This window comes from Rattus norvegicus, chromosome 1 (genome assembly GCF_036323735.1).
Source record: "Rattus norvegicus strain BN/NHsdMcwi chromosome 1, GRCr8, whole genome shotgun sequence".
NCBI classification, from domain to species: Eukaryota; Metazoa; Chordata; class Mammalia; order Rodentia; family Muridae; genus Rattus; species Rattus norvegicus.
The window spans coordinates 251,020,530-251,040,860 of NC_086019.1; the positions used below are offsets into that span (position 1 = coordinate 251,020,530).

Sequence of the window (20,331 nt, forward strand, 5' to 3'; positions counted from 1 at the left end):
GGCACCTAGTTGCACCATCTTTAATGGCAATGGCTGGCTCTCTAACAGACACAGGCATAAGCTCTCTTATGAGCCACAGACCCAACCCAGCCCACTGACTGCTCTACCTCTGGAAATGTTTCTGCCCTCCATTCCTGATAAGGTTTCTTTCAAGTCAGATATGGGAGGGGTTATGATTATGGGGCTCCTGTTTAGTATCTTTGAAGAAATGGGGGCCAGAGAAGGGCAGACATTTACAGGGCTATACTGCCCAAGATCAGGTTTCCTGCGGCCATGACCAGCAATGCATCTTTTGCTCCACCCCTTGGTACTTCTGGATGGAGCCACCATCAATGGAGCAAACCATGAGGCCCTCACTTGCCTAGAATCCTGCTCCTCACCGTCTGTGCCAGACACTGTGATTTGTGTGTGTCAACATGTCGGCCTGACTCTTACGTGTAAATCGAATCTCATCTGCTTTCTCCAGACCAACATACGTTCTCCAGGGACAAGCAGATGCTCAGTCACCTGAAGCCAGGAAAGGTTCTTGGGCTCAGAATACAGCTGTTGCTAGAGACTTGAGAGTGAATGAATCAGTCAAGAGAAAATAGGTCTGTAGTATTATGTAAGACACCACCTAACATCTTACTCATTGAAGATTACTTCCTTCTCAGTAGAGTCCTGAATGGAGCGCTTGCAAACAGCAGGCATATGTCCTCTGAGTGGTCATTTAGGGACTCAGGCCTTTTCCAGTCCCATTGTCTTTAATTGCCTGGCTCCTCTGGTTTCTGGGGGAAGGGAGGAGTTTCAGGTCTGTTTGAGTCAAATCAGATATTCAACACTTCCACTAATTTTACTCGGTGTGTGGCCACGCCCACGGGCGAGGGAGTCTTGGAATGAACTTAGTTGTGTTCTTAGGAGGGAGAAGAAATAGTTGGTCATCAGCCAGCCAGTCACTAAGAGACATACCATCATGGGTCATGGGAGCACCTGCATCTATGTGTACACAGCTGTGTGTGTGTGTGTGTGTGTGTGTGTGTGTGTGTAGGTTCAGACAAAGGATGTTGCCTGTGGCAGGAAGCCAGGTCTGGGGCAGAGTGACTGGAGCAATTGTCTCTGCTTCCTTTCCATTCTTACCACTGCCTTCTGTGGTTTAGCACTTTTTTATTTTTACCCTGAACTATGACAGAAAGAGACCCATCCAATGGGTCCCTTAGGCTTACCCACTCCTACAAAACGGTCAGAGGGCTCCTTCTGGAGCTTAAAGAATTCATGGCTAGCTCTTGCTTGCTGGCTTTGGAAGGGAAGGGAGGGCCACAGCCGCTTTCCTCTCTCAGATACATTATGGTAAAACAATAACTAGGCTGAGTGGACACATTGATCATTAACTTGTATTACTAAAGCATGTTGATTTAAAGCATGGATTTTCCAAAGTTATCGTAGGATCTTAGTAGATATTAAAAGGGGGACTTTTTCAACAAAGATCCTGTCTAGTGGAATCAAGAAATGTCGAGACAAGAGGAGCACTTACATGCCATTTACTTCATTTCCCAAACTTTGAGATCAAACATCTTGCTTGAAGCAACATTTACCTGAATTTTGGAGAGCCTTATGTAATGCTCTCTGATTCCTACATTTCTAAGACCTTGATATACCCACCAATCATCCACTCCTTCTGTCTTGTCAATCTCTCTCGAGTCTTCTCTGCTTTTCGGCATCTCCAACCTGAAATCCTTCCCGTTGGCAGAGACCCTCCCTGTTTGTGATCTCACCCTTGACCACAGTGCACGTTTGTCTCCCACTGATTGCATCTATTCTGCAGACCGGCTTCGGTCATGCTAAATGTTGCCTCACGCCCCTGGAGCAGACCATGTCTTCATTACTCCCCTTTCCAGGGTCACTCTTTCCCCCTCTTTCTACTTCTGGCCAGCCCCTATCTCTGCGTATCCCTGACCTTCCCTTAGGACTCCATGCAGTCTCCAGGAAGGCCACATAAGCATCCCTGAGTAAATGTGACTTTGTTTCAACCATTCATCACGGTCTAATTCATTAGGCTTTGACTTGTCTTCCTCCCCGGAGCCCATAGACTGACTTTTGCTCAGCGTCTGGAGAGCCTGGCACTAGTAGGGACTCAATAAACGAGAGCAAAGTGACTGAATGGGTTCAGCTTAATTACACAGGATGAACTAGCGTTCCCTCCCTCTGCCTTCAGGGCCTGGTCTCCACGTGGTTCCAATGCTGGGTGTACTTCACCAATGGTGTGCTTGTTTCCAGTGACTGAGTGACTGAGGCTGGAGAGAGAGAAGAAAGAGACCTTGTTCTTTTGTGGTATAGCGCATACTCCCCTCCAGGGCCAGGTCAATGTCAAGTTTTCTGACTGGATGGAGAGACAGAAGTCACTCCATACCTTCCTTCCTACCAAGGAATGCTATTAATTCAGCACCTGGCCTCAGTCTACTTTATACTCAGTCATCTCATGATAAAAAGCCATTTCTAGGCCCCTTTCTGGGCTAAGAAAACATAGCGGGTGCTTCCTGGACTTCCTGAACTTGGCCTGGAGTCCCTTGGAGTTCAGGGATACATCCCAGGTTTCCCCTCTCCCACATGCTCCACTCCCCAGCCTGCTTGTGAATTCCGCTTGCAGGGCCTCAGGCTTCCATCTCTGTCTGTGCTGAGCTCTCCAAGCACAGGGCCGGCTGCCACTGGGCCTCACTTCTCCGTGTTAAAATCTGTTTCGGCTGTGATTGACAGCTCTGAGTGACTCATTTTGGTTCAGCTTTGCTCTTTCTTTAGGCTTCTGTATACACACTATGATGGCTTCAGGAAGCTCCTCACGTGAACCACAGGAGGCCTGCTTCCCTAGCCCCCCCCCCCCCCCCCCCCCCCGCCCCGAGCCAGGCTGTGTGGCCAGCCTCTCCCTGTGTGCCAGGATTCAGTGGTGCTGGAGAGCCCTCCATGTCAGTGCACTGAGACTATGGTCACCTAAGCATGTGTCCCCTGTTCATCTCCTTAGGTCCACAACCTTCAGGAGCTCAGGCGAAGCGCTTCACTGGCCACCAAGGTCTTTATCCAGAGAGACTACAGTGACGGCACCGTCTGTCAGTTCCAGACCAAATTCCCACCAGAGCTGGATAGCCGGGTAAGGGCACCTTTTGGGTGAGGAAACCTTTCTTTTTTTTTTTTTTTTTCCGGAGCTGGGGACCGAACCCAGGGCCTTGCGCTTCCTAGGCAAGCGCTCTACCACTGAGCTAAATCCCCAACCCCTGAGGACACCTTTCTCTAAACATGAGCTCTACCTGTGGTGGCGCTGAGAATTAGTGTTTTTTTTTTTTTTTAAATCCAGTTATACATGACACATAATATCACAAAATGCATGACTTGTTCAGCTGCCTCAAATGGAAGAATGATAAATCCGTTGTATTGTCTTACATTTCCACACAGAAAATTCTCTGAAAAACAAAACAAAACAAAAAACAAAACAAAACACCTCAGACTTGTTTCAGTCCAGCACCTCAAATTACGCTGGCATGAGAATTCACTAGAAGTCTTGTTAAACAAATGTAAATTCCTGAGTCCTAGTGGGTGAGATTAGGTGTCACCCACACTCGCTGATTCAGTTGCTGGCCTGTGGTGTAGGCATCTCCATTTGTTGGCAGCTGTCCCCAAGTTTGGTCACACACCAGAACGTTTGGCGGGGCGAGGGGGGCTGAAAAAAACTCAGTAAGTCCCAAAGAATTCCAGTCAGAATTTTGGAAACTGGAGCCTAGGCACTGGTAGTGTTTTATGCCTTAATCCACAAATTCACTTTTTAAAAGTTAACTAAAAATGATTTTAACTACAATTGGTCAGACTTCAATTTTCTTTTTTTTTAAACAAGGCATTCTCAGGTGAGCTGGAATTGAGTGATTCTTAGATCCTGCTTGGGCAGTAGCTGGCTATTTATGCCTTTCCACTCTTGGCTGGACTGGGGACATGTGTGAGCTTTGGGAAATGGGGGACCAGACGAGGCATCTATTTGGGTAGGGTAAGATGGCCGTAGTCATTACTGCTGTGACCTAGCCCTCCCCTTCCCAGAGTCAGTACCTCCTGGGGCTGAGACTGGAGTGCAGCGTTGCCTTTAAAAAGTGCCCAAGAGTTGTTAATGTGCAGCCAACACTGGGCACCACCACTAAGCCCTTGTTTCAAAATTGTGCCCTATGGCTGCCAGGGTTAGCATCACCTGGGAAACAAAGCAAGGGTTTACACCTACCTGAGAGCTCCCGAATATGAATGTGTTTTAACCAGATCCTTATACGCACGCACGCACGCACGCACGCACGCACGCACGCACGCACGCACGCACGCACGCACAGAGCTTCAGGAGCAGCAGAGTCCTTCAGGGATAGAAGCAGGAAGTGACTCACCAAGGTTATTAGAAAGCGCTGCAAGAGCCTGGTCACACTGACGCTCCTGCAGCACATACATCCTGAGTGGGGACGGAAGAAAGTAGATGCCGTGTGATCGGAGCTGTGACAGGCCAGCTCAGAGACCCAGAGGAAGGGCGAGGGGCTGCTTTCCCATCCTTTTACCTGTCTTAGACAAAGCGGGGAGGTAGCCTGACTTACCAGCTTCATCGGATGCTGGCATCTAAGGCAGTCAGCCAAGGCCTGTGTTCTGCTCTGTTTCTGAGGGTGCGCAGCCCCCACAGGCAGTCAGCTGCCTCACAGCTGACTTGGGATTGGAGTAGGGCAGAGACCTGGTGCTGATGGATGTTGTAGACCAGGCTATTTGAGGAGGTATGAAAAAAGAGGCGTGGCTGGACTTTGCTGATGGGATCCTCATTGGTTCTTAGAAAACCACCAGCATCCCATTCTTGTGTAGGCACACTATCCTTTGCAGGAGGTAGTAGGGCAGTGGTGGGGTCAGGGAGGCCGGAGATGAGGCCTCAGGGTTACAGAGCAACACTCACCTGTGAGAAAGAGAGTGGGGTGGCAGGAAAGCTTTTGGCACATAGAACATTCTCAGTGTGTCCTACTGCTATGGATATAAGCCAACTCCTTAGCTGCACTCACACACACATACACACACACACAACCACACAAACACACACAGACACACACATGCACACTGACAAACACACACACAGACACACTAACAGGCACACACACCTACACACACAGAGAGACACACTGACAGACACACACACCTACACACAGACTCACACACAGACACACAGACAAACATAGACACACACACACCTACACACAGACATACATAGACAGACACACACACATAGACACATACACACACCTACACACAGACACACAGACATGCACATACACACACATACCTACGCAGACACACATAGTCAGATACACACACAGACACAGACACACACACCTACACACAAACACATAGACACACACACCTACGCACAGACACACACACCTACGCAGACACACAGACACACACACACACACACACACACACACACACACACACACACACACACACGGCAGCTGTGGTGATTAGTGACTTCTTAGCCAGGAGGAAAAGTGCCCCTGCAGTCTCTTCTGAGCTCTCACCGTCTGTTGCAGGCCGCTGAAGCCCCTTCCAAATGAGGAGAATCTGCTCTGGCACAATCATCACAGTGGGATGTGACACCAGAATACATGGCTGGCTTGTAGAACACACAGGTTCTTAACCTTCAGGTCGCTATCTCGTTGGAAGTCGAATGACCCTTTCACAGGGCTCACATATCAGATACCCTGCACATCAGACATTCACATTATGATTCATAGTAGTAGCAAAATTGCAGCTATGAAGTAGCAACAAAAATTAATTTTATGGTTGGCGGTCACCACAACCTGAGGAACTGTATTAAAAGGTCAGAGCATTAGAGAGGTTGAAAATCACTGATCTAGAACATCCTAGGTCTCCTGTTTCCAAGGGAGGCCAACAGCCGTGCTGGTTCCCATCCTACAGGAAACCAACACAGTACGAGCAAGCCGCTCACACAGGGCGGCCACACGTCTAGTTCCTGAGTAAGTCTGGACTGAACTCCAGGTCTCCTGCTCCCGTGCTGTCTGTTCTGCTTGCAGCCTCTCAGTCATGCCTGTGGGCCACCTCCCGCCCATGCGGCCCCAGGGATTGTCCCTACACTGGAAAGGCTAACAGTCTGCCTCTCTCCTTCCAGATTGAGCGGCAGCTCTTCGAGGAGACTGTGAAGACCCTCAATGGTTTTTATGCGGAGGCCGAGAAGATTGGGGGCAGCTCCTACCTGGAGGGCTGCTTGGCCTGCGCCACGGCCTACTTCATCTTCCTCTGCATGGAGACCCACTATGAGAAGGTGCCGACTCTCTATCTCCCCTTCCCCAGCTGCCTTGCCACAGACTCATCTTTAGGGACCCCTGTTTCTGCAGGTTCTCAAGAAGATTTCCCGTTACATCCAGGAGCAGAATGAGAAGGTCTTTGCTCCCCGAGGGCTCCTGCTCACGGATCCCGTGGAACGCGGAATGAGGGTTGTATCCTTTCGGGCGCGTCTATGTGAGGCGCAGAGTTGTCTACCCAGCAGGCTCCTTGAGGATGTGGCTGGGAAGTGGGAGGCTCCCTAGAGGCCTTCCGGAATCCCGCACACCACTGTCCGTGGGCGCCCTTCACCTTAGTTATTGGGGTCATTTGTGAGTTTCAGGTTTTGTTTTTATTGAACGTCATGCCATCGGTGCTTAAAACAGGCCAGACACCACGCAAAGGCTTTGAAAAATACCATCTCACGTGATTTCCATCCCAATCCCAAGAGGTGGGCCCTTCCTCCCTCTTGTGTACCAGGACGCTGAAGGGAAGCTGGCTCAATCACTCACCTTCAAGCAGCAGATTGTCACCGTCAGGATTTGAGCCCAGGCTCTCTCAACCTGTTTGGTTCTCAAAGAGTCTGTAAACCTTCCACAATCTCCTTTAATAGCCCGTGTAGAGCCCCACTATCCACTGAGTGAGCAAAACGAGCTGCAGAAGTGGGGTGCTCTGTGGGTTGACTGTTTTGGTGACAGGCTGGGCAGGGGGTGGACAGGAGTTCTGCTGACCTCACTTGGAACAGTAGTTCAGGTGTTTAACCACTGCTCCCCATTCAGTAGTTAAAATAATATTATTTTACAATAAAGCTGAGAGAAGAGTTCAGAAAACGTAAGTCCCAGACAGCACACACATTCCCCCCTCCCCGATTCTTTTTTTACTGAGCCCTTGTGTTGTGCTGGGTACTCAGTTCAATTTTCACAGGAACCCCAAGGCTCTGCTGGTGTCCCCAGTTTGCAGAAGTGATAATAGACGGTTAGCAGGTGAAAGGATTGGACTAACTGAAGTGGGGCCATTAGGGATGGGCCACTTCAGCAAAGGGAAGTGTTTGTATCTAACACCATTTCCGGGTGCCTCTGTGACTTGGGATTCCATAATGCATCTCGAAGAAAGCCAGAATTTGTCTGTGGGATCCCATTGTGCGCTCAGCCTTGTGTCCTCTCAGAAACTGTTAGCTGAGGCTTGGAGAAGGATTTTGACTTCAGTCAAGCCTCGGTCTTTGGGCATAGCGGGCTTCAGGTCACGGGTCTCATTCTGGATCTGTACCCCGTTTCCTGAATAGCAGCCGGGTGCTCGCAGCTCCTTAACTAGCGTCCCAGATCGAGATCTCCATCTATGAGGATCGGTGCAGCAGTGGTAGCTCCAGCAGCGGCAGCAGCAGCGGCAGCGGCAGCAGCAGCGCTGGCGGGGGAGGGGCGGGGGCCCGGTGACTGGCCGAGAGTCCCTGCAGGGAGGTGTACGGCCGGAGCGAGGGGCTGGCAGATCTGCGGAGGCTGCGCTACCAGAGCACCCGCTTCTGAGTCTTTCTCTGGGCCCACCCTGCGGTGAAGGGAGGGTGACTGCCCGCTGTTCCGTGTCCCCAGCCCTTTGTCCCTTGGCAGGATCTTCTTTCTGACCCCGGACCTTTTTTTTTTTTCTCTCCCATGAGGCTGATCTGGGTCATTAGAGCCAGACCTTCCTAGGGTGTCTGGGGTGGGGGTGGGGGACCCAGCTTGGACAAACCCTCTTTCCTGCCTCCTTCCTCACTCTCAGGAGGGTCTGGAGAATTCACACCCTGCATGAGTCTTCACCCTCAAAGCCTACCTGGACTGTGCTCCCTGGGGCTCTTTCTAAGGCCCAACGATACCATGGGCTCCTGCTTGTCAATGGTCCCATCTCCTCATTGGAGATTTGGGGAGACAGGTGTCCTGGGAGCTATTCAGCCGCTCCAAAGGCAGTGGCTTTCCTGTCCTTCCCTCAGGGCCGAAAGTTCCCTCAGCCTTGCCAAGAAGCACCCAATTCTGAGACTTTGCACCCCACCAGGAACTGCTTATAGGGGTTCAGCCTAGGACTCTGATGGGGTCCACTGGGGTATGGTAAAACTCTTTGGATGAATGAGCTGGACAGAGCTTGAACTCCTGAACTGGAGCCAATTCCTGATCGTGTGCATACATGTGGAGTGCGCTGTGTGCACAAATGTATGTATGTACGTATGTATGTTTATGGGTGGGTAAGCATGTACATATGTGAGCATACATGTGTATGAATGTGAGTACCTGTACAGGTGTATGTGTGCATGTGCACACGTGTATGAACCTATGTTTATCTGAGTGAATGAGGGAGAATGTTAGGTGCATGTGTACAACACATGCATGCAAACTATGTATGCTTACGCACAAGTGCACTGTGTGAATATGCATGTCTATGTGTAAGCATGCGTGTGTGTGTGTGTGTGTGTGTGTGTGTGTGTGTGTGTGTGTTTAAAAAGAGAGAGATTCCATTGTGTGTTCTCTTTGGCTGCTGGGCTAATGACTACCAAGTCCTGCCCTGTCCTGTCCCACACTGGTCTGTAGAGCCTCCCTGTGAGTCCCTCCTGACTGACCCTCTCTGTAAATCAATGTCCTAAAGCTGGGCTGTCAGCTTGGCTCTTCCTCCTGGCCTTTCTCCCACCTCTGGCTCTACTGTACACATTTTAATGGAGGAACAGTTGAGGTCCTAGGAGAACAGAGCCAACATTTAGGTGGTCTTTGGTGCCCCTCTTCCAGCCCCCATGGCACAGTGGGGCCACAGATGCTGCATATTTAGCCTGCCCAGGTGTCAGGACCCTGAAGCCCTTGCAGATGAGGCTTCCCTGGACATTCAAGGCAAATGTGCCTTGCAAGGAAAAGCTAATGGTGCTGTGGCTCTCGAGGGGAGCCAGTAGAAGGGCAGGCATCCTGGGGCCTGAAGATGGACAGAAAGGGGCTGCCTACCTCAGCGGGCAGGAGGTGCTAGAACTAGACAGGAAACACCAGCCACCATAAGCAGCTTTCTGGAGCGGAAAGGGCCTGTTTCTCTAGAGGCCAACGTCTGCACATGTGACAGCAGGAGACCATGCTGAGAGATAGAGAGGGCCGGCCAAGCCCCTGAAGCCTCAGGGAGCCTGAGCCCTTTGAGCCCTGGTGCCATGAATCCCTTCTTTCCGAGCTGCAGCCCCCGATTCCTTGCAGAAGCCTGTGCCCTCTGTAGCCTGCTGTGTGGCCAGGCATCGTGTCTGACTTTGCACAGCCTGTTGGGGAAGGTTGGGAAGAGGCAAGATGAAGACCTTTTGTTTTATTCTTTTCCCAATAAAAGGACTTGCCAGCTTGAGGCTCCATGCTGTTTCCACTAGTCCATCCAAGGAGACACTGGGTGTGCGTGTGAGGAAGAAGCAAACTGCACACAGGACTGATAAACTGTCTCCTTGGAGCGTACGGGTCAGCGAGGAGGTGGACATTCCAGGTCTTCCTACCAACCCTTGACCTTTGGTGGGTCTGACACTTCGGGTGGAGCCAGTAGGTTCAAATAAAAGCTAACCCAAAAGTAATTTATCAGTGAGATAGGGAGGGGCTGTTTCTTGAGCTCTTACCCTAGGTCACACACTGTTTGGGGTTGAGTCACACGGGCCGTTCAGTGTTGAGGACCAGAAGGGGCTGGCTAGGTGGCTCAGCCAGTGAGATGCTCGCCGTAGAAGCCCGAAGACCTGAGTCTGAGCTCTGGAACCACGTAAGGTGGAAGAAGAGAACTGACTGCTTAAAATTGTCCTCTGATCTCCGTACACATGCATCATGGAATGGTACACCCCACCTCCACCCACTGTGAATCCATTAAAGTTTAAAAAAAATATTAGAAAGCAGGTAGATATTGGAAACTAGCATTGCCTAGGTCTTGGGTTTCACTAGATTAAGCATTTATTAACCGCCTATGATAGACCAGGCACTTTGATAAAAACATATTCTAGAGATTTAAAGATTAGCTGAGTCTTCTCAAAGACTCAGAGAGGTTGAGTAACACGCACCTCCATAGATCTAGTGGAGTTAAAAACAGGGATTCCCTCCCAGGTAGAAAGCTGCCTGAGGTTTTGGAGGGCTGGGCCATATACACAGATCTTTGGGTCAAGGGTCTGTCCAGAAAGGACCTCATTAGACTACAGGGACCACAGTTCCTGCCTTGGGTGGGGGCCACAAGGGAGATGGTCTCTTGGGGGTGGTGAGTAGAGGTCCAGGTAGCTAGGAGCTTCTGTTTCCTGCTACTAAGGACACATGACTGGTGTCTGAGCCCTGGGGAGCCGGGGCCTCTGCCTCTGCTCAGGCCTGGGGTGTGAGTGAGTGGTTGGTGAGCTGCTCTGGTGGCAGGGAGGTCCTGCTTGGTTCTGCAGGGTGGGAAGCTTGCTGTAGCTTGAGGTCAGGTTTGAGCTTCAGCCAAACGTTAGAGAGGAAGCAGAGGACTGGGGATTTCCAAACTGGCAAGATTTGCCCAACATCCCTACCCAGTGCTTGACTGGATGAGAGGCACTCAGGTCTCCCACTTTCAAATGGCATGGACAAAGGAGTGAAAATGGTAGCCGTGCTCAGGACATGGCCCAGTGGCTGAGAACACTTCCGGAGGGCCCGAGTTCACTTCCCAGCACCCACATGGCTGCTCACACCTGTAACTGCAGTTCCAGGAGATCCGACATCTCCTGACTCCCTCTGGCACCAGGCTCACACACGGTACATAGATACACACACAGGTAAACATACATATTCAAAGAACGTTTTTTAAAGGAAGAAAAATGGTAGCGTTTGTTTGCTGCTTATTGTGTGTACACTAGGGTAAGCTGCCACATAATTCATTGCTTAGGCCTTCTGGTGAACTTCCCGTGGCGTGTGTTACCATGCCCGTTTTACAGAGGAGGCTCACAGAAGTTAAATCACCCCAGTTCACACAAGAAGTAGCAGAGCTTCTTTGAATCTAAGAAGGAGCCGACAGACTGCAGAAAGGCACATGGGTGACTCTAGTTTCAAGGGGCTTTTAGTAACTCAGAAGTTAGAGTCGTAGATTCCCAGGTACGGACCTGGGGCTATTTGTGTTGGGTTCTGAGGCAGGCCTGGCATACAAGCAGGAGCACAAACCCCAGGAGCACAGAATTATGGGCGGACTGTGCTCACAGGCGTGTAGTACTCACAGGGACAGCTCAGGGAATGGCAGGGAGACCTGACTTTGCAGATCCGGTGAAGTGTGGCCTTCTCTGCTGCCTCTGTTGTTAAAGCGGTGTGGCCTGTCCCCTCTGGCTGGTCCCAGCCATATCACTACTTCCCCTTGTCAAGCAGACACAAGCCACAAAGGACAGACAGGTCACCCCTAGTTCCCTTTGAAGGGCACAGCCATCCCGACACACCCCAGGCAGGTAGGTTTCTGTGCATGGTTTCTCTTTGCTGCACACATTGCCTTTCTTCCTTTGGTTAAAGACGGAGCCTGTGTGATATTAAGGACTACAGGGTTGCTATAACTTCGAGTGCCGCCAAGTGGTGGGATTATGTACTGCAGCCAAGAGCCAAAACACTGTAGAAAAACCGCTGCGGCCGACCACCCCAAGTCAGCAGCTATTGTGGCCTGGAAGTTGTTTGCAGGAGATGTGAGTCAAGGCAGGGGTCCTGAGAGAAGCTCTCTTTTCCCCCACAGCCAGTTTCAGCTGCTTCAGGCAATTCCTGGTCTGGGAGCCCCTCCCCCACGTCCCATGAGGTCCCTGAAGGAAGGACCCTCCCTTGGCCTTTGCCTTCTTTTCCAAGGACAGGCTGGTGAAAATGTGGCTACAAACAAGACCTGACTTTGAGCTCTGACTTCAAGATACCGACCTGCATTAGAGTCCGCCTCAGTTCCCCCCACTATCACATAGGATAATGCTTTACAGGACGGCTCAGACCTAAGCCTGAGACCTGGGTTAAAAACACTGGCTCCACAAATGTAATTCGACACAGCCTGGGACAAGTGCAAAGACAGGCGCGGTTGCCCACGAGGTGGAGGAGCGAAGTCTGGAGACACTGGTTCCCAGGGTTCTGCTTTGAGGCTGGAGAGCTGGTAGCACAGGGCCCTCACTTCTTAAAAATTCAGTGTACTGAACACATGAGATGTATGCATTTTCTGTCTTATTGCACGATAAAATTAACCAAAACCACTCATTGGCTGCAAGGTAAGCAAAGTATTAGAATCCATGGCTTTCTGAAGATCTATTAACATGCCTCATGCTAACCCAGGCAGTTGCAATTCGACATGTGAATATCCGTGTGTGTGTGTGTGTGTGTGTGTGTGTGTGTGTGTGTGTGTGTCCATCTCCAGTTTGCTGTGGATTGCGAATATTTATAAAAGTGTTTGATATGCTGAGGGTGAGACCACCAAAAGAGAAGGTCCCTGTGCCTAAGAAAACCTCAAACAGGTTCACATCAGTTTTTGCTTTGTGGTTTTGTTTTTGTTTTTGTTTTGAGACAAGGTCTCTCTCACTGTGTTGCTTCAGCTGTCCTGGAGCTCACTTTGTAGACCAGGCTGGCCTTGAACTCACAGAGAGCCACCTGCCTCTGCCTCCCAAGTGCTTTACACACCTTTATCTTAACTGATATTTTAACCCCCACTTCCCAGCCCCGCATGTAAATGCGCAATCAGTACTTTTACCTGGGAGACATAATCCATTGCTCTCAGCAGAGTCTCATATAAATGGCTTTCTAGGAGTGCCTGCAAAGGTTAAGAATAACCGGTCTCGAAAAATCATCGAGAAGATGGCTGGGAGTGTGCCTGGCATGGGATTGGTGCTCTGTAATACCAGCATCCTTTTCGGCTTTTGGAGTCTAGCATTTGAGGGTTTCCACATGACTCTTCTCAGATGAGTCCTGAGGCTATATTTTTCCAGGCAGCACCAAGGGCAGAGTACACTGTGCTTAGGACTCTTCTTTTAAGAGGTCCTTCAAAGGACCTGCCATTTCAGCATCTGTAGGCTGTGGGATGCAGGATGCAGTGCATAGCATCTGGGGTGGCACCGGGGTTTGTGTTTTTGACTCAGAGACAAAGGAGAAAAAAGGAGGTGAGCAAATGCATCAGAGGGCAGCACCAGTCAGGGGGACTCTCCGCCCTCACCCCCCAGCCACTCTCGTAACTTCCCAGAGCCTAGGCTTGGTCCTTTGTAAATCAGCAGCATGACAGAAAAGCATCCTTGTAAAAGATAGGTGGTTTTCACAACGGAAGATATTAATGTTATTGTGGAAGGGACACTGGGACCTCATTACACAGTGGACTTGTGACACAGCTTTACAGAGGGTTTCAGATACTCGTGTGGAACTAACAGGCTTCAGTGACCCCTGATCTACGCGGGAACACTGGTGAGCATCACTGCTCCACACTTTGCTAACACTCAGGTGGGTGGTCATACTTGACATCTGACTTTATATGTGAGGAAACGGATGTTCCAGGTTGTAGCTTGACAGCAGCCCACAGCTGAATGCCTCAGAGCAAAGATTCGAACCTAAGTTCCCAGATGCTGAATCCTGGTCCATTCTGCCTCGGCCTGTCACAGACAGGTGCAAGATGCCGCTCTACCTGGGCTGACTCATGAAGACAGATTCCCAGGCCCAGAGTGGAACACGTGGGCAAATGCAGACACAGAAAAATTAGTTTTGGAGGGGGATGGAGGGGCTCGTTATTTTGGAGTAATTCAAGTTATTGATTTCTGTAATGGAAAAGTGATTGGGGACTAGCTACCACCTGAGAGCAGTGTTGCTGGATGTTTGGGAAGGAAGAAACATTGCACACAGCTCACAAGGCCTCATATATAATGACAGCCCCTTTCCTGGCTGTCCCCAATTAATCAGTAAACCCCTTGAGGGTAGGGATCTTGTCTACTCATGTCTCCCCCTCCCGGATATACCCCCCCTCAGGTGCCTGTCACGATGCCTCGCCCCGGTACTGAATGGGAGATGCAGCCTATCGCAGACTGCCAGGAAGAGAGAGAGAGAAGGCCCCTGGGCAACGGGCTGCCGAGAAGCAGATGCGGATACACGGTGCTTAAGAGCGATACAATTGAGCAGCAAATGACCACCAAATAACTCAATTAAAAGACAGATACAATGGTCCCACCATCATCTGAGCTTGCCACAGGTCTCAGTTAGGTCACTCCGGCAGTGTTTCTGTGGGTCTCCTGGGAGAGGAGGAGAGGAAGAACACATCCTGACTGACTTAGCCCTTGCCCATACTGCCTGGACACTGTGTTTCAAGCAGGAAAAATTCTTTTGGATTTTTTTTTTTTTGGCCTGGAAGTCTAGGCCTAGGTATTAAGAGAGTGAAATACCATGTGTGGATGGATGGATGGATGGATGGATGGATGGATGGATGAATGGACGGATGGATGGATGAGATAGCCGGAGTAAGGATGAATTGACAGATTTGTGGGTGGATACAGAGAGTATGGGTTCAGGGGAATGACTGATGGATCAGGACTGAGAGGGCTGCCTGGCTGGAGATGGATGTCTGTAGACCCTGGAGAGGCAGGTGGATGGATGAACACTGATTGGCCCTGTGTTCCCCTAAGCTGTTCAAAACACAGGCCTGGACTGTTCGAAGCCAAGACTCTGTGTTTATCCTATCCCCAGATGAGTTCAGCATTTGTAACTGAGTGATGGATGTGTCTTGCTGGGAAGGAGTCTTATAGGTCTAATATTGCCTGGTTAATGACTTATGGATCGTTCTCAAGTCCACGAGAAGGGAGACCAGGGGTTGAACAGGCCTTGGAACAGATTTCATAACAATGTCACATCTCACCAGCTGGGGGCTGCGCACAGCCCTTTTCTGGAGGGAGCCTCGCTGCTGTTCCTACCCCACTCTGTGGAGGAAGAACCTGGGGCTCAGAGGGGAGATGCTGCACTCCACTTCCGAGTGTGGAGGTGGATTGTCTGGTATGCAAGCTCCAGCCTTTGAGTTTAGTCTCTTAGTGACGGGAAAATCTCAGGTGCAGATGGGTAGAAGGAAGGTCATAGGGCTCTTGTACTAGATCTCTAAAGTCCCGTGACATTCGGCACATGGGATACCTTTTGCTTAGATTGGGCTATTGATATTTTTTAAAACGACACCATCCTAGAGATAACCCTGATTTCCTCCCCTTTCTCTTCTCCGTCTTCGTCTTCCTGGAACAGCAGAGATGGGTACATCTGGTTTGCCTTCCTCTGTCTGGTTTCTACCTGTTCTCCTGCCACTCAGGAGCAATCAGGAGCTGGGGCGTGTTTCTCCTTTCACAGAGGGAAGGAAGTCAGCCCTTAGCTTGGAGAGGCGTCCAGCCATTTGGAGGGTAGGATTCTGTGTGGTTGCTCTGGGACTGGCTATGCAGAGGAGTTACCTTTACGGGAATGAGTGGCCTCCGTGGGGTTTTCTTCTTTCCCACCAGCTGGTGTGGTGGTAGTGTGCATGGGCTCTGAACAGAGCTCCCTAGGATGGTGACAGCTTCTCCTTGCTCCCCTCCTCGTTAGCTCCTGACCCTGCCTCCTTACACTCACGATCAGATGCCCAGGTGTCTCTGTCCTAGGGTGGCTGCCTCTGTCTTGGAGTGCATCTAGGATCAGGCACATGGTTCTTTCTTGGTGAGGGACCAGGGCTACCTGCTTATTCTCTTGTGGCCGCTCGCTTTTGAAACACTGGAGCTTTCTGGGGAAGGAAGTGGGGGTAGTAGCCTGGCCTGAGGTCTTCAAAAGAGCCATGGGCAGAGTGGGCCCAGGGGGCACACAGGGGGTCACAGTGTCTAGGGTCCTCAGTTTCCTTGTCTGCAGAGCATGGGGCAGAACAAGAAGACCTCTCGGCGCCTCAGCACTCACTGCTGGAGGAGTCTTAGAGTTGATGGGGACAGTCTAGAGGAGTGCTTCGGCTCCAACAGCCTCTGCACTGTGTGGCCCAGTGGACCTCATGCCCACCCTGTCTTTGGGAATGGTGCCCTGTGAGCACTAGGCCAAACCTGACACACCCCAGGGCCAGGGAGCTGGGCTCTGCCCGGTGACGGTTATCTGTGGTCCAACCATCTCTTTCTCACTCGCCAGCATCCCGGGGTAGCCAGCGCTTTCCGTATCCCTGCTTGCACGTCCCTTGGTTGTTCCAGGCACGACTGTGGAAGCATGGGAGCTTTGACCTCAAATAGGACCTGGCTCCACCATCAATTTTGGTATTTATTAATAATGAGACGTCTAATTTATCAGAGGCGTACTCCATGCCGGACATGGTGGCAAGTTTAATACAGTAACTGCGAGGTATCTGCTACTGTTAAAACTCGTTTAATAAATGTGAACTTCATACTCATTTTAGAGATGAGAAACTAAGGTTCGAGGATACTCCACCTACTTTAAATCCTGAGTATATTTTTTTTCCCACTCTGGCCCACCCTACCTAAAGTAACAGTTTGCCTCTACTCAGGGACTCACAAACTCGCTTAACACCTCCTCTCTTCGCTCTCTCACTTGGGATTTCCTAACACACGAGAACTTTACCGCCGTGTTTATGTGAGCACTCCTTGCCACGTGTCAACATGGGAGGGATGTTGCCAGAGCTGTTCACCGACAAATATCCAAAGCCACTAGAATAATGCGCAGCACATAGTAGGTCTGTAGCTGATTATGAGTGACTGGTTAGTTACACAACTCCCTCAGGTGCAAATTACCTGGAAACTGACAGCACGCGGCTGGTTTAGGAACCCAAGCTGTGGAGTCGACAGTTTGGGGTCCAAATTACAACGTTGGCCTCTTCAGTGAACTGTGACCCTGTGCAGCGTGTTCTCCCCGAGTCTCAGTTTCCTTGGTAATAGAGTAGACCGGTAACATTTGCCTTCCGGGATGGAGTAAGGGTTAATGCAGACACGTATGCAGTTTTTGGCATATAGTGGGCATTTTGTAAATGTTAAGCTTCTCCCTGAGGATGCTCTGGTATCTTCTTGCTTCTCATTTCTCCTCTGATGGTCTACCCTCTGACAGAGGGTCTACCCTCTGACAGATCCCCTGCTCCACAGTGGCAGAGCTGCTGAGGGTGGAGGAAGAGGGGGATTATCTGTTCTGCTAACTAGCCCTAGCTGTCCCCCTTCTCCCTCCCTCCAGGATGTGCCTGTTGCCAAGGAGACACAACCTCAGCCCTTGGCAGGTCTCTGACTCCCTGTGGCTTGCTACTGAGCTTACAAAAGAAATGAGACACCAGTTGACCATGGGCAGAGAGGTAAGGGGAGGGACTTGACTGTCCTCCTGGACTGGGAGTCTGAACTCCTGAACCCTGAGATCGTGAACTGTTCTCTGTGTCCATGTGATTAACAGAGGCTGTGGTGGAGTTCTTGCTTGGTCCAGTCTTGTTGGTCGGGATGTGATGCCCAAGCCCTGGGAGGGGGCCATAGCAGCCAGAGTGACTCATATTCAGACTCCTGGCCTTCAGAATGGCACCTTCCCAGAGTAGGGACTGTTGGTGATGGAGGTGACCGGGTATGGGACTCTCCACGGTGCACTGGAGAAAGTGAGCGGGCAGGCCTGATGAGGGCACTTTCCACATGGGTGTGGCCTGCTCTTCCTACAGGCTTCGGTATGAGCCTGGTTGGACTGCTTCAGCTCTCAGCACTCTGGGGACTCTGTTTCTCCCTTCCCACTTAGCCCTTGATTCTGGGGAAGGATGAGACACTGTGGCTTCTGCCCAGACCAGGTGGCTATCTGAATGAAGTGGGCAGGGAAGCATGCAGGTGGGAGACAGCCAGACTGTCTGGGACGCCACCCCACCTTTGCCTATCCCGGCTGTGTGATCCTGGGGAAACACTTAACTCATCCCTATAATTACAGCCCTTTTCCTCTGGAGATTGCTGCAGGGATCAAGCGAGTTGGTTCTTGTAGAGTTTATATCCTACCCAGACATGCTGAGCTCACTCGCTGAAAGCTAATATTGTCATTCTGAGGGGGAGACATTCCTGGAGGAGGCTGCATCAGACAGAATAAAAGTGATATTATTGTTGTAGTTATTATTATTAAAACCATTAAAAATCATTTTTGGGGTGTATTCTTGAAAAAAACAAACAAACAAACATGGGATGAAGTCTGGAAAGGATTCCGCCTCTGGCTTGGCTGGAGTTGATTGGTCTGTTATTCACCTGCTCTGAAGGTCTTTTCCAGTTTTAAAATTTTTACAACTTGGAGTATAACCTAAAAAAAAAGATGTCAGGATCCTAAGTGGGACAGAAGAAAGATGGGTGTGTATGCTCAGAAGGGGACAATGAGGTCTCAGATGCCATGGGCCTCAGAAAGAGGAAACAGAAGGGTTAAGGGGATGGGGACACTGGCCTGGTAAACCTTGCTGACGCTTGCACCCACTCAACCTTGTTGACACTTGCACCCACTCATTCGTGGCCGATAGCCCTCAGGCAGTGAAATGAAGGTCTGGAGCCAGAGGCACCGGGCTCCAATATCCGGATGCCTGGTGAATGGCGCACCCGGGCTTGGGGGCAGGAGGAGTTGTAGTGCAGTAACCTGAGAAGCTAGCTAGACTTTTAAGAAAGCCCGTTATGGTCCCCTCCATCCTGCTGGAGGGAAGTCGGTGTGCGGGTGGGGTATCCACTATTTAGCTTTATTCACTGTTACAAACCTAGGACCCCATGCAGGCCCTGTGGTAGAGCAGGGGTCTAGCCAATAGCTGTGGGATGAATGAACCACGTGGAAAGACTTCTCACCTTGAGTTTGCTCTTAGCAGTTAGGGGGCCTACAACTTCTCTTTTTGAGTCCTCAGACCTTCCCACCAGATAGGATGAAATGGCACAGCCAGACCCTGTGGCCCGAAACTCAGCGGGCTAGGGGGAGGCGCGGGTGGATTAGGCATCCTCTGGGGTTGGCTGTCACACTTGGTGTCCTCGTCAGGCTGTCTCGATGGCTTTTTTCCTACCCCCCATTCCTCACGCTGATGTGTGTGGCCCAGTCAATGGAGCTTGTTATCTTGTCATTTCCTATTGCCACTACTGCTGCGCTTGCAACCAGTCCCTGTGGGCTCTGGGTCTTCCTTGTCTTGCTATCTCAGATCCGCTTGTTCATTTCTGAAAAGACGACGGCTTCCGGGGATGAATAGGGAAAAGTGTGAGGACCAAGTAAGTGTTCCACCTGCTCACCCTTACTTAGCAAGATGGCAGGAAAGGGCTGCAGCCTGGCTTGAGAGCCAGCTGCTTCTGTGACCTTGGGCAGGATGAACTCAATCACTTCGGCCCTCTGAGTCTCATGTCTGGGGCCCCGGCAGATCTTTAATTCCCTGTCGATACGCAGGGTCGGTGCTGGTGGAATTGGAACGGTTTTTAAGTTGTTATGCGCTTCCCAGGGAAATTGTAGCTGTTTTCATTTTAAAACTTTTCATTTAGGCTCTGGTTCTGAGTGTAAACACAGCACTAGCTACAAGGAATTCATAGTTGGTGATTTATTGGGAATATTATTATGGGATCAGAAAAGGGTGGGTTTTTTTTGTTAAATATGTTTTTAAAGGGCTTGCTGCATTCTTAAGCATGATTTCATTATATCTTCAAGCAACTTTTTCCCCCCACGAAGAATATATCTGTGATTTATAATGGCCCTTCAATACCAGAGCTGGTCATGATCATATCCAGTGGTGTTACATCGTCCCCGAAGAGTACTCTGGCTACAGGCATTTCCAGGCTCCTAAGCATATTGCAGAGGCTGATTGTTAAGTTCTTTCTAGAAACCAGGACGGCTGGAGACTAGACACACCTACGTCCAGTTGCCCAGCGGGGAGCTGGGGAGAGCAGGGGGTGTATGGATGTACTGACCCAACTCTCTTGTCATTTACAGAAAGGCAAGGGGGGGGTCCAACTGGAGATGTTAATCCCTGGTAGGGTGCTGTGCAGACCTCCGCCTCCATGTCTGCCCCTTTCCTTGCCTGGTCCTCCAAGTGTAAATGTTTCCTTTGCCCAACCACATGGCTGGTGCCTGAGGCTGGCACTTCCCTTACGTCGTGACTTGCTTCCATGTACCTCCTGGTGGAAGGGTCACAGCTAATTCAACACCCCGA

The 20,331-nt window shown here is 50.5% G+C and overlaps 1 protein-coding gene and 1 non-coding gene across 4 annotated transcripts in view; one reads left to right on the plus strand and one right to left on the minus strand.

Annotated features, from left to right (window-relative positions):
• Positions 1-9,640, plus strand: part of Golga7b (golgin A7 family, member B) — a 30,902-nt gene extending 21,262 nt beyond the window's left edge. For 2 of the 3 annotated variants that reach the window (XM_039080108.2, XM_006231421.4), the window contains 4 exons: positions 2,993-3,118; positions 6,155-6,307; positions 6,381-6,482; positions 7,626-9,640. In XM_039080108.2, coding sequence (XP_038936036.1) covers positions 2,993-3,118; positions 6,155-6,307; positions 6,381-6,482; positions 7,626-7,736 — 492 coding nt within the window. In that variant the 3' untranslated portion in view covers positions 7,737-9,640. The remainder of the gene's footprint in view (positions 1-2,992; positions 3,119-6,154; positions 6,308-6,380; positions 6,483-7,625) is intronic. The other variant, NM_001305219.1, reaches the window with a different exon arrangement.
• Positions 9,641-17,654: 8,014 nt separating this feature from the next.
• On the minus strand, positions 17,655-17,743 carry Mir3085 (microRNA 3085). The gene has a single exon (NR_037323.1). It is a non-coding gene; the product is annotated as a microRNA 3085 (primary transcript).
• Between the last annotated feature and the right edge of the window lie 2,588 nt (positions 17,744-20,331).